Genomic DNA, 15,194 nt, shown 5'->3' with positions numbered 1-15,194 from the left:
TAGGTGATGTGGTTTTACAATTTGGGTGATTTTGCAGTTTATAGGATAAACTGAAGTATAAAAATACACCAGTAACATAGGTATAATTCACTGCTGCAAAGATGAATATTCTGATTATGAGCATGCTAAGCTTCACATAAGGCTAAAACCCACACTGTTCCTTCTCTTCCCAGTAAAACACGTTCTCCAGTTTGAAGCTAGAGATGGTGTTGTCTATTGTGAATTGAATTGTATTTGCTTATTTCTTCTGGGATTGGTACCTGAAGGTTAATGAGGAGGAAAAATGTACCAATTATTATGAGTTCAGTCTTTGGGGATTTATAGAAAGAACAGAATTTGGAGTAAGAACATACTATCTGAAATTAGTTTTAACAATTAATATTTATTAAATAAGTGTGCTAGAGATGCATCATGTCAAGTGCATTAGATTTAGATAGAAAACTCACGGAAGTGAGTCTAGAGGTACCAGATTTTATCTGGTTATTAAGTTGTCCTTTAGCCATTTTTTTCCCCTTGACATTTAAACCTTCAGTAGTAGACGACAAATAATTTTTCTGGAAGAAGCGTGTTAGAAAATGAAAGTGCTCTCCTGTTACAAACTTTTAAACAAATTTAAAACAAAATTTTTAACTTAAAAAGATTCAACCATTGTTCAGTACACACCAAAGGATGATGTGCTTTAAAAGCAGTTAATTGGGAGCCTCAAAAGAAAGGTGGATTAAATCTGCGCAGTACTAGCTACTCGGCATGATTTATAATTGGCATCATGAACATGGATGGAACATGTTTAATTTTCCAGTGTAAAGTGAATTTAAGTTAGGCCAAAGTAGCATTAAATGGGGCAGCAGTTGTTAACCTGACACTACATTAGAATCATCTGGCAAGCTTTTGAAAAACCCTGATGTCCAGGCCCCACTCCAGACCAACTGAAGACATTCTCAGATGATTTTATTTGGGAAGTAAAGGTTGAGAATCACTGGAATGGGGGAAAGAACACAAGGATAAGAATACAGAAGATTTGGTTCCAGTCCTGGCTTCTGTTTTCTAGTATTTTGTTGAGAATTTTTGTGTCTGTGTTCCTAAGGGACGTTGGTCTGTAGTTTTGTTGTGATGTCTTTCTCTGGCTTTGGTATCAGAGTAATGCTAGCCTCATTAGAGCGAGTTGGGAAGTGTTCCCTTCTCTGTTTTCTGGAAGAGTTTGTGAAGGATTATTATTAATTCTTCTCTTAAATGTTTGGTAAAATTTACCAGTGAAGCCATCTGAGCCTTGGTTTTTCTTTTCTCCTCAAAAAAAAAAAAAATCTCTTTACTTTTTATAGGTCTCTCTGGATATTCTGTTTTTTCTTGAGTCAGTTTCAGTAATTTGTGCCTTTCTAGGAATTTGTCCACTTCGTCTAAGTTATCTAGTTTGTTGGCATATGGTCCTTCATAGTATTCCCTTTTTTTTTTTTTTTTTTATAGCTACTTTATTTATTTATTTATTTATTTATTTAGTTTTGGCTGTGTTGGGTCTTCGGTTCGTGCGAGGGCTTTCTCCAGTTGCGGCAAGCGGGGGCCACTCTTCATCGCGGTGCGGGGACCGCTCTTCATCGCGGTGCGCGGGCCTTTCACCATCGCGGCCCCTCCCGTTGCGGGGCACAGGCTCCAGACGCGCAGGCTCAGTAGTTGTGGCTCACGGGCCCAGCCGCTCCGCGGCATGTGGGATCTTCCCAGACCAGGGCTCGAACCCGTGTCCCCTGCATTAGCAGGCAGATTCTCAACCACTGCGCCACCAGGGAAGCCCCATAGTATTCCCTTTTAACTTTCTTACTTACTATAGTTGGTGGTAATACCTCCTTTTACATTGCTGAGTTTTGCATCTGTTTTATGTCTCTTTTCTTGGTCATTCTAACTAAAGATTTGTCAGTTTTGTTGATATTTTTAAACAAAAACTTTTGGTTCCATTGGTTTTCTCTTATTTTTCTGTTTTCTATATAATTCCTTTCTGCTTTAACTAACTTTCTTCTACTTACCTTGGGTTTAGTTTGCACTTCTTTTTCTAGCTTCTTAAGGTGAAGGCTTTATAGTATGTATTTGAGATCTTTCTTCTTTTCTGATATAGGCATTTAAATCTATGAATTTCCCTCTAAGCACTACTTTAGATATATCCCATAAATTTTGATATATTGTTCAGTTCAAAATACTTTCTGATTTCCCTATTATTTTTCCTTTGACCCATTGGCAACTTAAGAGTGTGTTGTTTAATTTCTACATAATTATGAATTTCCCAAATTTTCTTCTGTTGTTGGTTTCTAATTTAATTTCATTGTAGTCAAAGAATGTACTTTGTATGATTTAAATCCATTTAAACTCACTAAGACTGGTTTTATGGCCTAGTATATGACCTGTCCTAGAGACTGTTCCATGTGTGCTTGAGAAGAATATGTATTCTGCAGTTGTTGGGTGGAGTGTGTTCAAGTTTTCTATATTCTTGTTGATTTTCTGCATATTTGTTCATTATCAAGAGTGAGGTAGATTGTAATTCATGAGGAGATAAATCAAAAGATTCCCTGTTCTAAGTCATTTAAGTAAGTATCATGAAATTGAATTAAAACAAAATGGAGAAATCTTCTAGTATTTTTTTTTTTAATATTTATTTATTTATTTATTTGGGCTGCGCCGGGTCTTAGTTGCAGCATGCGGGATCTTCATTGCCGCTTGTGGACTTAGTTGTGGCATGCAGATTCTTAGTTGCCACATGCATGCGGGATCTAGTTCCCCGACCAGGGATCGAACCCAGGCCCCCTGCAGTGGGAGCGCAGAGTCTTACCCGCTGGACCACCAGGGAAGTCCCGAAATCTTCTAGTATTAGTTGTACCTTAGGAATGCCAGAAATGACATCTAATTTATTTTCTAGTATATTCGTCCTTTTTATTTTAGTATCTTAGTATGAGGGTCACTTTTAATTCTCATGAAAACTCATGCTTTCAAACTTAACTCCAACCAGGCCAGTCTTTCAATTGATCATTTCTGGGTAGTAATTTCCTCCTCTGAAGTATGAGAACCTCCATAACTTAGGGTCAAATATCTTAACGGGGTTGGGGGGCGGGGAGAGAAAAGATTTTTGAGAAGGCTTGTTTGCCTTTTGCTCTCCTCAAGCATGTAAACCTCACTGAGTTTCTGATACAGCACTTTTTGGACTAGCATATAATTTCTAGTCAAGGAGCGTTTCCCTTATTTGTCAACAAGTTTATTTTGGAGCCTTTTTGTAACATAAATAGTCTGAAGAGCTGTGATCAAATTCATTGTCATTTGTTTACGTTTAATTTAAAGTTTCATATCCAAATTTAAAGAACTGAGAAAAAGATTCATCAGTGTTTCGAATAGAGCTGAGTTAATGGAATGTTCCTGCAGTCAGAATCTTTGTTGAAGAGGTCTTCATCCTGAGCAAAGGATGATGCAGAGGGAGTGTTTGTTCTTTCCCAGTCATTCCCATACTAACCCTTTCCTCTTCTTTTCTACTTCCCTTATAACTTATACTTTGCCGCCCTATTCTAGAAGCCATGGTGAAATCAATAATGGGTAAATATGAATAAGGTAGGAGCAACCTACTGAGCTGCACATCTCCCTTTTCAATAAAATCCAGAACTACTGACCAGTGGAAGCCATAGAGCTGGACTTGAGAACACAGCACTTATTTTTGCTTTTTCTTTCCAGACCCAGTTGAACCAATTGTTTGATGCGTTCATTTCTTGGGCATTATCCCTTGAATACCATCAGTATACTTCCATGGTCATACAGGGCAGAAATATGTGAAGTTCCTTCCCTTGCTTTGATTTCCCAAGCAGCCAGTTATTCAAATAGCAGTTGATCACCTGTGTTTGAAACAAATGGAAAACTTGATTATTTTCATGGGGAATGGAGAACCTAGGGTTCCCCACTTTACGGTTTGTTTCTTTTTATTCCAGTCCTTTTCTGGCAGGCAACTCAGTTGATTCACCATGCATCAGCTTTAAAGACATCTGTTCATCTATATATAGGCTGCTTGCACAGACCCATTTAGAAACAGATGATATATTAAATTTGTGGAATTCAATAACAGTGAAGGTATAAAGATGCATGCTTGTACACAAATAGGTATTTTTGTTTAGTTTTTATTGACTTGGGGAATGGAGAGGAAATCTAAATGGTGATGTACAATAACATAATACGTAATACATAATATACATAATACATAACATGGTATTTACTGAAAGTCAGTTATTAAATGATTTGTTCTAAAATGAATAATCCTCAAGGCCTGGAAACATAAAGCCATTTTATTTAGAGTGCTTAGAATTAAGATAGACTAAGGAAAGGGGAAATTCATATAAATATGCATTGCTTTGTAGCTGAAAGTCTTAGAAGAAGGATTGTTGTATATATACAGAGCCAAACAGATACATTACACCATAATTCTGAATTTACTGCTTAGGGCTTTTATTTTCCTCCTTATAAACATTGTTAGGGTTAGCAGGGGTTATGCAATGTATAAAATAATACATACCTACAATCAAGTTATAGCAATACCCAGAGTATACTGATACAGGGTTAATTCTATTATGTAAATGGGAAACTTGTTCAGATTTCAGATAAGCATAGATTTTGGAGTTAACTGCTGAGAGGCACAAGATGGAATTTTCAGATAACTGAACTTTAATTTCATTTAGTTTTAGAGATGGAAAAGGTTTATTAGATGAACCTTCCTCTTTGACCTAGAGCTGTTTAAAAAAAAAAAAAAAAGCTCCATAAAAAGCTCGAATCATAGAGTTAAATTTTTGCTTTCATGAAGCAAGAAGTTTTTCAGTCAGTAAGTTTGCATAATGGATCCCTGTCTGTATATAGGTTTCTAGGAAGGCTGATGATTGATACTTCAAAATTATTCTTGGATAATAGAGTTTTCATTAGTTATTGTTTTTTTGAAGTGTTCAGACTTACTGAATTGCATTAGGTTTCCCTGTTCTCTGAAATCAAATCAGTTTGTTATATTTAATCCTTTTCTAATAGCTCATCTTACACGGGGCCTTAGAAACACTCTAAAAGATGACAAATATATGCCCTTTTTTCCCCTCTTACTTTATCCTGCCTGGCCATCCTCTTTCTTTCTTCCAAGGAGACATGTGGCACAGTATTAAGTACCTTCACTTTAGTGTCACAGCGACCTGGTGCGAATCCTAGTTCCAGCACTTTTGAGCCATCTGACCTAAGGCAAAAGTTTAAAGGTTTGATCCTTAGTTTTCTCATCTGTAAAATGGAGATAATAATTGTACTATTCCCACAGGGCTTCCCCCCCCCCCACACCCCTTCAAAATTATTTAATTACAAGGCTGGATAACTGAAAAAGAATTTTCCATTAAAAACAGTTTCAGAGCTAGAAAGTATCAATAACAGGTTATGACTCTAGGGCAGTGACATGATTAAATAGAAATGGCTTGAATCTTATGGATGCATTAATCTAGATTCGATGTTGGCTCAGAAATCTATTAACAACTGCAATTTCAAAATTAAAAAAAAAAATCTGTCTTGAGTTTGTTTTCTTTCCGTGTCCATAAAATGAAGAGCTTTTCCTGATCACCAGTTTTTCATACAACAGACAAGTAAATCTCGTGGCGCTAGCCAGAAAAGTTGACACCTTAGGAACTTCATAGCAAACTGGCCTCTTTCAATAGGCAGACAGCAACCCCTCATTTAAAGTGAAGCTATTCATCAGTTGGTGACATTCATAGCTTCATTAGTATTCATCAACCTGCAGGATGCTGGTAGGATTGTCAGGTTTTAACCAAGTCATTTTCCAGCAAACATTCTCCCATATGTTTTGGAACTTTCCTTTGCATCTTAGCCTCTCCACATAACAGTTCCATTACACAGAAAGCCATTGTTCCAAGCACCACAGAGCAGCTCCCAAGTCCCGACGTAAAAAAGAGGGCTTTTTTTTTTTTAATTAAACAAGTGAAAAGCATGTCAGTCACTTAACATAGGGCTGACACATAGCAACACTCAATGTCTCCTATTATAATTTTATTTTATTATTACTACTGCTGTTGATCTGTAATTTATTCTGAAATCAAGTTCTTAGGTTAAATTTGTTTTACTGAAACTGATCACCCAAACTTCTTTGACCCCGGCCTGAACCATCCCTTTCCCTCATCCCCTTTGTCTTAACACAGAATGAACCCAGGTGATCATACTTCATGCCTGTTGATCTCAGCAGCACAGGCTTCCAAAAGACCCTGGAGAAGCAGAGAAGTAAGGAGCCCAGGTTCTGGAATCAGAATGCTTGGGTTCAAAACCTGTTGCACCTCTTCTTAGCAAATCACCTTAGGTAACCTGCTTAATCTCTCTGGGCCTCATTTTCCTTACCTGTAAAATAGTAATACCTGTTCTCTCCGTAGGGAAGTGACGAAGATTAAGCGAGTTAAAACATGAAAGAATGTAGGACAGTATCTGGCACAGAGCACATGTTCTGTAAATGTTAGCTGTTGGTGTGGCTGTTGCTGCTTTTGCATTTTATTCTGCAAGGCTGTCTTTAGTTTTAACAGTGTTAATTTGTAAACCGTAATAAAACCCTCCTGATTAGATTTCTCAGGCTGTATGTATCATCATGTAGAGATCCAGTTCAGGTTAAGAAACAACTGTTATAAACGCTTGCTGTGTATTAAGTGCTGTTGGGGGGTGGTTCATAGATTAGTAAGATATATTCCCTGCCCGCCCCCAGGAGTTTATAAACTGGTAGGAGAGAGAAGATTTATTCAGAGGGTAAATATCACACAGGGCAAAATATCACTCTACTTTTTATAACAGATAAAAGGTAGCTCACAGGAGGCCTGGAGTAATTCTCAGTGCTGGGGAGGAGTGAGTTGGGAAGGTCAGGTGAAGAGGTGGGCACTTCCAGGTGAAGTGAATAAGGAGTTGGGCGAGTCCATGGTACTGGAGGAAGAGTAATTGGACAATCTTGATTGGGTGACTGAGAGTGGGCGAGACACAGTGCTGTCACTGCAACGCGAGGAAACGTGGTAACCTTGATAAAATAGGAGCGTAAGGAGGTGGCAGAGTTGAAGTTGGCTCAGAAGTTTTAGTATTAGTACTGGGGAAGAGGATAGTGATACCATTAAAGAGAAAAAGGATGGGAAGTAGGTTAGGTTTTGGGGGGAAAAGATAGGTTTTGGACCTGCTGAATTTGAGATATAGTCAGGAGAGACTAGTTACGGTTCTGCAGTTTTTGGAGACCTTCTTAAAAACTGCTTTGTGGATGGAAAAGGCAGACATTAGGGTAATATGGTTCCTAATAGATACAGGTCCCCCTCAGATGTGGCTTGCAGGGACCTTATAATTGAAAACTTATCATATAAGGGAACTTCCCTTGACCCGTGAGATCCTCTTAACCCTCCTTTTCTGGACATTTTCTCACTTAGTCTCTGAATGGAGGCTGTGCCTTTGTCATTCTGTATGGTGTGCAGTGGTAATAATACCCTTTAGGTTTCACTGGCATTTGAAATAGAGATAATTGGCTTTTTACTTTAAAAAAAAAGAATCCTATTAACTTGTTATATCAAGTGGTGTTGCCAGAGTAGAAATAGGAGAAACGCCCATCACCCTCCCTTAGTCCGGATGTGCTTTGAATCACCTCGCTTTGTTATTTCATGTCAACAGAAAAAGGCTCTAAGTGAAGAGGAAGAGGCAGAGAAGAGTTATCTTAATGGCAAAATATTTTCTGGTCCACGGAAATCCATTGCTTGCTGAAAATAGGTATAATTTTTAGATACAAAAGAAAAGATTTTACAAATAACCAATACTTCCTGATCGATCACTCGCTATACTTATGGTGGTAAACATTTGTTTGCTACCAGAAAGAAGGTGTAGAACATCTAGAAAGCTTTTTCTGCTGTGCGGTGGTCCTCATTATGTTTTCTTTGAGTTAAGAATTTGTGGTTTTTTTCGTCTTGGAGGAGGACACAGTGTTGTAGAAGGTTTTGAGCAAGAGGCAAGACTTTGGTACTTTGTGGATTATTATCACCCGGCAAGACCCTTTGCAACTTCCTCTCGCCGCCCACAGCAGAATACGGAAACCGTGCTGTATCAGGCCACTTCTGCAATTACACTCACAATTAAAGGGGATCCTTCTTTCACACTACACCCTTCTGTTTCGAGGCTTTCTTTGCATTTGAAAATGTGTCTTTTGTGGTGGAATGCCCGACTGAGCCTTGATCTCCCCTCTCTCTTTGCTGCCATGCAGTGCTGCAGTTGAAGCTCCAGCAGCGCCGGACTCGGGAGGAGCTGGTGAGCCAAGGGATCATGCCGCGTAAGTACCACTCTCTCTCCCCCTCTCAGCACTTGATAGAGTTGCTTTTAGGATGCGGTGTGTGTACCCAGTATGCCACGGGGAGCATCTAACAGAAAACAAGGCCTACGGGGTTCATTTTTCACTCCTTTCTTTGTCATGCTTTTCCAAGTTCAGGGCCTCTCAATCAGTGATAGTTAAGAGAACAGCCCTAATTGATCAAGTTCAGTGAAACAAACAGCGTTAGGTTTAACGGTACCATTGAATCATCCTTAGCTTCTGAACTGCACGTTTAAAAAGGTTTCTACGCCCTATTACACTTCCCTTTATAGGAGGAACAGATCTTGAGCTGGGGTACTGTGAGGAAGAACACTTCTCGCATGTGTTTTGCCTCAGTGTTCGGGTGCTTGGGAAGAGACAGCCCTTTTCCACCTAGTATTCTGAGTCAACCCCAGTTTTATTTAGAGTGAGAGCCTCAGATATACCCTAAGGCTGGCGTGGGGATGAGTGTGCCTGAATGGAGTCATTGATGGGGGTATCGCAGGGCTGGGCTTGGTGCAGAACTGCATCACTTGGGAGAAATAAAGCCGACCTTGGAATCTGTTAGAAGTAAGAAAATTTGCTTTTAATACCAGTAGCCTTATAAAATGAGTGGAAGCTGAAGCCAGCAAAATTTTGCTTTTTTTGACATTTCTTTTTAAGTCATCAGCAGAGAGTTAGGCTCTCCCTCTCATTTCTTTTATCTTTATGTGTTACTGCTACTTGGACACACCCTAATGAAGTAAAAATTTATATATCATACAACAACTTCTAGCGTCATAGTGGGAGAACTGATGTTTTTCACCTTAACTCAGTGCCTGCTAACCTACTGCTACTGTACTTTCCTAATTCTCATTCACTCATTCATTCAAAGTATTTGAGTACCTAGTGTGTGCCTGTTGATACAGCAAGATAAGTTCAACTCCTGCTCTCAGGAGTTTTGTACTTAGAAGACTGATAATATAATAAACAGGGAGACAAACACAATTATTTCAAAACATGGTAAATGCTGTGAAGTAAATTAACTGGTTGGTATATTAACAAATAATAGGAATGAGATGGAATCACTTTGGAAAAGTTCGTCAAGAAAGGCCTTCTTGAGGAGGAAATATTTGAGCTGAGATCTGAAGGATATGATGGAGTCAGTCATTCAGAAGCAGGAAGAGGGCCCAGGAAGAAGGAAAAGGAAGTGTAAAGGCCTAGTGCATTTAAGAGCCTGGCATGTTTGCAAACATCAAGGAAGCCATTGTGGCTGGGCCTGGTAAGTGAGGAGAGAGTAGGGGCCAGTTAAGATTGGCAAGGTGGGCGGAGCCAGAATGAGAGCCTTGTCAACCACGAGGAGGAGGTAGGTTCTGTTTTAACTACAATGGAAAGCCATTGAAGGCTTTTAAGCAAGTGAAGATGGGATTTGATTTACATCGTGGTAATACCAGGTCCATGTCTAAGAGCTAGAACTTCATAGCAAGTATAAGGAGTCTGAGGTCTATTTCTGTCCTAAGTGTCAGCCAGGAAACTTAAGTCTCAAATTTATATCTTTTTTAAAGTTGCTATTAACTACCAAACAATTTACCCACATGCCGTCTTCTTCTCTGGCCTTCCAGTGAAGGACTCCCCATCTTTAAAGTGTGGATCAGTTAATGTGATCAGGTAGGGCGGTGTTGTGCTTTACAAAACACTCCAGATCCGCCAATCTATATACAAACCTTGTAGAGGAACAAGTTACCCAGCGTCACATCTACTCGTGCCTTTCACCAAGACATCATGCTGCCTTTCACCAAGACATCATGCGTTTAGTGTCTACTTTTTGCCTGGGGTAGTCCTAGGTGCTCTAGAGATTAAAGAAATGTAAGGCACGGGACTTGCCCTCAAGACATTTAACAGTTTATCTGGGTAGTAAGATTTGCCCGCACACAAGATAAAGAGCAGTTCAGCATTGACCTGTGGGGCGCTGACTCTAATTACAGTGCTAGTTCTGAGAGCATAGTGCTGCTTCTCAGGATCTGTAGTATGTTCAGGATCCAAAAGCCACGCGGAGGATGAGTGCCTTGCATTCTTCTTGCTGCCTTTCATTTGATACCAGGGGCTACTGGAGATAACTGTTGAATAAGATTTATTGTATACAGTCTCCTTGCTTAGCATTTCTTACAGTATTCTGTGTTGTTAAGACAAATGATGCTTGAATATTGCAGTTATCTGCTTATATGTTTGTCTCTCCAATTAGACTGTGAGCTCCTTGAGAAAGTATCTTATTTATATTTCTGTCCCCAGTACCTGGTACTGAATGAATGAATGAATGAAGACAGCCATTTGTAAAGTGGAGTGAGTGAGTGTGTGTGTGTGTGTGTGTGTGTGTGTGTGTGTGTGAAAGAAAGAAAGAGGGAGAGGATGAAAGACAGACACAGATACCACTCTATTGCAAACTTGTTGGAATTCTGGGCATGGAATTTGAAACAACACTCCTGTTCTGTCAGGAGCCCAGGTTCTAAAATATTCTGAATATCTAATTATGTGCTTTGGGTGGTTCTCTGTTATCTGTGAAGTGAGAATAATTGACCTTCTTATAGGAATAGAAATGCCCTGCTTCTGTGAGAATATTGCATCTTCCCTCATACAACAAGCCACCTTCAACTATGGGCACAGTTTGGTTTCCAGCTTTTCTAGTGAAGAAAGTAGGAAGCAAACTCTTAGATTATGAGAGAGAGTGTTGAGGCCTGGGAAGAGTTTCAGGTGTGAAGTTCCCTGCTCATCAGCATGCCTGCTGATGTGCAGATAGGGCCCTGAGTTCCCAAAGATGAGGCTCTTTTTTTCCCCAGCCCCTCACCCTCTGAGTAACACCGCTTCCTCACCACAGCCCCTCGCCGCTACCCCAACTCCCATTATAGTCTCCAACATTCTCTGCCTCCCTGACATCCCCAGCAATTCCACATCTCACCCTTCACTCATGTCTTTCAAAAAAAATATGAGTAGTGCTGGGGGCAAATCATAATTGATCAGCCGTTTGTTGATTATTGGAGATTTGGAGACCTGAAAAGATAACATCTGGTTTGAAGTGCCCATTTTGATTTCCATCTTGCTGGCCTGAGGAGTTTCTGAAAAGCGCCTTTATGTTTAAGTTTGTTGTATAACTTAGGAAGTAATTAGGACCTTCAAACCAGAGGAAAGGAGCATGGCTGTATTCTGCCTCATCATTTCTGATAATATCTCTTATCAAATTCTTCTCATCCCAATCTTTCTGTAGCTCTAGGAAGAACCCACCCACCTCGTTTCAGAGAACACTCACATGCAGCTCCCATGAGTGGCTGGCTTCCAGTTCTGACATCATATCTGTAGGACATGATGTTTTCAGTAGCTACCTTGCTGTCAGGGTCATTCGTGTTTTTGCATATTGTTCAAAGTTGGGCTATGGCCTTCCCATAGAATTCAGGGGATTAAAGAATCCCTCAGTTCGCATACACCTCTTTCTGCTACTTGATATGCTCTGTTCATGGCATCTAAACTATGGGATATAGAAGTTGGTTTCTGATGTGTTTTTAAATAGGATCATTTCCCAGAATCCTTCTTTCTCATCATGTAAACATTTGTCTCGAATTTAACACTACTTAAACCCTACCAAATGCAGAGTGCCAGATAGCAAAGGATTACATATCCCAGGCCCTTAGCTTTCTTTAATGATGTCTAAAGCTCTGCATATCTTGAGGGAGAGGAGAGATGGCACAGATAGGAAGCTGGTGTTTAAGTACAAGATTAAGGAATGCTGCTGTATCTAGGATGAAGATTCATAGAAGAGGTGGGTCATGTGTGGTACACTTTGTTCTCAAACAGAGCTTTCCCCACAGCCTTTCTCTTTGACATTTAAAGTGTACAAGCCATAAGGTTAAGGTGAAAATTAAGAAAAACATTCTGGCAATGAGAGCTGCTGCAGAGGAATAACCTTTTAAAGGAAAACCTGGAAGTTCTCCTGACCCAAACAAATGAGAAAAAAGTCTCCTATAATCTTTCTAGATATGAGAGAAGAATCTCATTTGTCTGTTCCCTCTCAACCTTTTGTTATTCCATTGTGAATCCTTGAGAAAAAGCAGAGAGTAGCATATTTCTAATGCTCCAGTTACCCCTTACCAGTCCATTATTGCCCCATGTGCATGTAGTAGGAAAACCTTGGTACCTTGGCAAACATGAGGAAATCATTATGTTTGTCCAGTAGATTAAGGATCTTTCTCCGTGTCTTGGGTGAGCTTGTTTTTTTCATTTTAAATGGTGTTTCTGTGCACTCAGCCACTGCCATTGGTGACACTTACTTCTCAGTGGTTGGGAAAATCCGAAGGGTGTGAGGGCAACACAACTCAGAGAGGGCAGCCACTGTCAATCCAGAGGCCTCTCAAACTGCCTGGCCCCCGAGAGGCCCTCGGACATGTTGCTGAGTGAGAAAGTGAGCCAGTTGGCCAGCTAGTTTTGACTGATTTATATATCTGCTAGTAGGCCCTGTGTTCTCACCCTGAAACTGGAAAAAAAATGTCCTCGTGTAATGGAGTTCTCGCAGCTCTATTTTTAATAAACTTCACCACATCTTGATTCCCCAGCCCTTCAATTCTACGGTTTGATCCCTTTGTCACGCTTCAGCTGTTGGCATTAGCCAAGTGCTACACAGAGACAGTGCGGCCCAGTTGCAGCACTGGTAGCTAACCTAAGCTGTCATTTGACCGGCCCCACGTTAGCCGAAAAATCTCCTGTTCATCTGACTGTAGCAGTCTCTGCACCAACAAGAAATTTCTTCTAAACTCTGACAGAAGGTTATTTAATGGCTGGAAGTGTCAGGATTAATTATTGTGATCTCTTTTCCTCTGTAGCTAAAATTCTTAATAATAATATTTTTGCTATTTGTAACTTGGGAATTATTTCTTATATTATTCTTGATTAAATGTACAAACTGAGTTTCAAGATTCTCTTTCCTGAGTACATATGGATAAAAATCTATTTTGGTGAAGCTCTTTTAAATGTAACTTTTGGTGTTCTTAACCCCTGAGAAGGTAAACCAACCTCCTCAGACCTCAGAATTTCTTGTAATGAGAAAGAGGCTATGATTTAACTTTGTCACTCTCAGTCCGTCTTTATTAAATACTGAGGTGCCGTGGCATCTTTTCCCCCATGTTACCATGAATTCAAAAGAACTAACCTTTATACCAGCCCTGTCCAATAGCACTTTCAGTGATGATAGAAATATTCTATAACACTAGCCACTAGTCACATGTGCTATTGAGTGCTTAAATGTGGCTGGCTTGAGTGAAGAGCTGAATTTTTAATTTAATTTAATTTAATTTTAATTAATTTTAATTTAAGTAGTCATATGTGGATGGTGGCTGTTATATTAGACAGTAGGGTTTTAGGCTTTATTCTGCCACTTAAGAACATGGTGATTTTGGGTAACTCACTTAACTTTTCTGAACTCAAATTCTACTTTTATAAAATTCTTATCTAACATGGAAACAACCTAAATGGATGTGGGTGTGTGTGTGTGGGGTGTGTGTGTATGCATACAGACAATGGAATACTACTCAGCCATAAAAAAGAATGAAATAATGCCATTTGCAGCAACATGGATGGACCTAGAGATTATCATACTAAGTGAAGTAAGTCAGAAAGAGAAAGGCAAATACCATATGATATCGCTTATACGTGGAATCTAAAATATGACACAAATGAACTTATCTATGAAACAGAAGAAGACTCACAGACAGAGAGAACAGACTGTGGTTGCCAAGGTGGGGAGGGAGGTGGGGGAGGGATGGATTGGGAGTTAGCAGGTGCAAACTATTATATGTATGTATAACTGAATCACTTTGCTGTACACCAGAAAATAACACAACATTGTAAACCAACTATGCTTCAATAAAATAAATTTTTAAAAAATAAAATTCTTATCTACCCCCCAGTTAATTTGGAGATAAATGAGATGATGTATTGTTCATGCTTTTGAAATACAGGCAGTATTATCTGCAGTTAAGAGTGAGAACATTAGCTTGGATCTACCATCTTGTGAATCTGAAAGCAGCTTTTAATATATATATCTCATTAAGTTCTGTGAAAACCAGTGTTTGGGAACAGGAACTATCTTTCTTCTTTTTTTTTTTTAAGCATCTTTATTGGAGTATAATTGCTTTACAATGGTGTGTTAGTTTCTGCTTTATAACAAAGTGAATCAGCTATACATGTACATATATCCCCATGTCTCCTCCCTCTTACGTCTCCTTCCCACCCTCCCTATCCCACCCCTCTAGGTGGTCACAGAGCACCAAGCTGATCTCCCTGTGCTATGTGGCTGCCTCCCGCTAGCTATCTATTTTACGTTTGGTAGTATATATTAGTCCATGCCACTCTCTAACTTCGTCCCAGCTTACCCTTCCCCCTCCCTGTGTCCTCAAGTCCATTCTCTACATCTGCGTCATTATTCCTGTCCTGCCCCTAGGTTCTTCATAACCTTTTTTTTTTTTGATCAGGAACTATCTTTCAGTAAATAAAATCCTTCTTAATTTCACTTTCCTCCCTACCCTTGGATTAAAAAACAATTGCTGAAAATTACTGACTCAAAGAACCACTAGCCAACATGGTACTCTGTTAAAATTGTTCCCCTTTTGGTTGTATATTAATGGGACTATTATTTTATTAGCTTGCCCTCTCCATGGTAATGTATTTTTGTTTTTAACCTCTCTTAAAACAAAACAAGTGAGTGGCTGGGTTGGGAATAATTTTTTTTTTTATTTTGGGGCAGCTTGCCAAGAGACAGAAATGTTCACCAGCGGGGATACTGGTGATTCCAGAGCAGAAGAGGGTCTAGTTTGAGGCTGAATTGCCACCGACCCCCCCT

General features: G+C 39.5%; 1 protein-coding gene across 4 annotated transcripts in view; it reads left to right on the top strand.

Annotated features, from left to right (window-relative positions):
- MRTFA (myocardin related transcription factor A) overlaps nucleotides 1-15,194 on the top strand; it is a 104,129-nt gene that overhangs the window by 55,659 nt on the left and 33,276 nt on the right. For all 4 annotated transcript variants that reach the window (XM_068560145.1, XM_068560144.1, XM_068560143.1 and 1 more), the window contains exon 2: nucleotides 8,252-8,317. In XM_068560145.1, the coding sequence (XP_068416246.1) occupies nucleotides 8,252-8,317 (66 nt within the window). The remainder of the gene's footprint in view (nucleotides 1-8,251; nucleotides 8,318-15,194) is intronic.

This window comes from Eschrichtius robustus, chromosome 13 (assembly GCF_028021215.1).
Source record: "Eschrichtius robustus isolate mEscRob2 chromosome 13, mEscRob2.pri, whole genome shotgun sequence".
NCBI lineage: Eukaryota > Metazoa > Chordata > Mammalia > Artiodactyla > Eschrichtiidae > Eschrichtius > Eschrichtius robustus.
The sequence above is the reverse complement of the archived record's forward strand: the minus strand, read 5'-3'. Positions and strand labels throughout refer to the sequence as shown.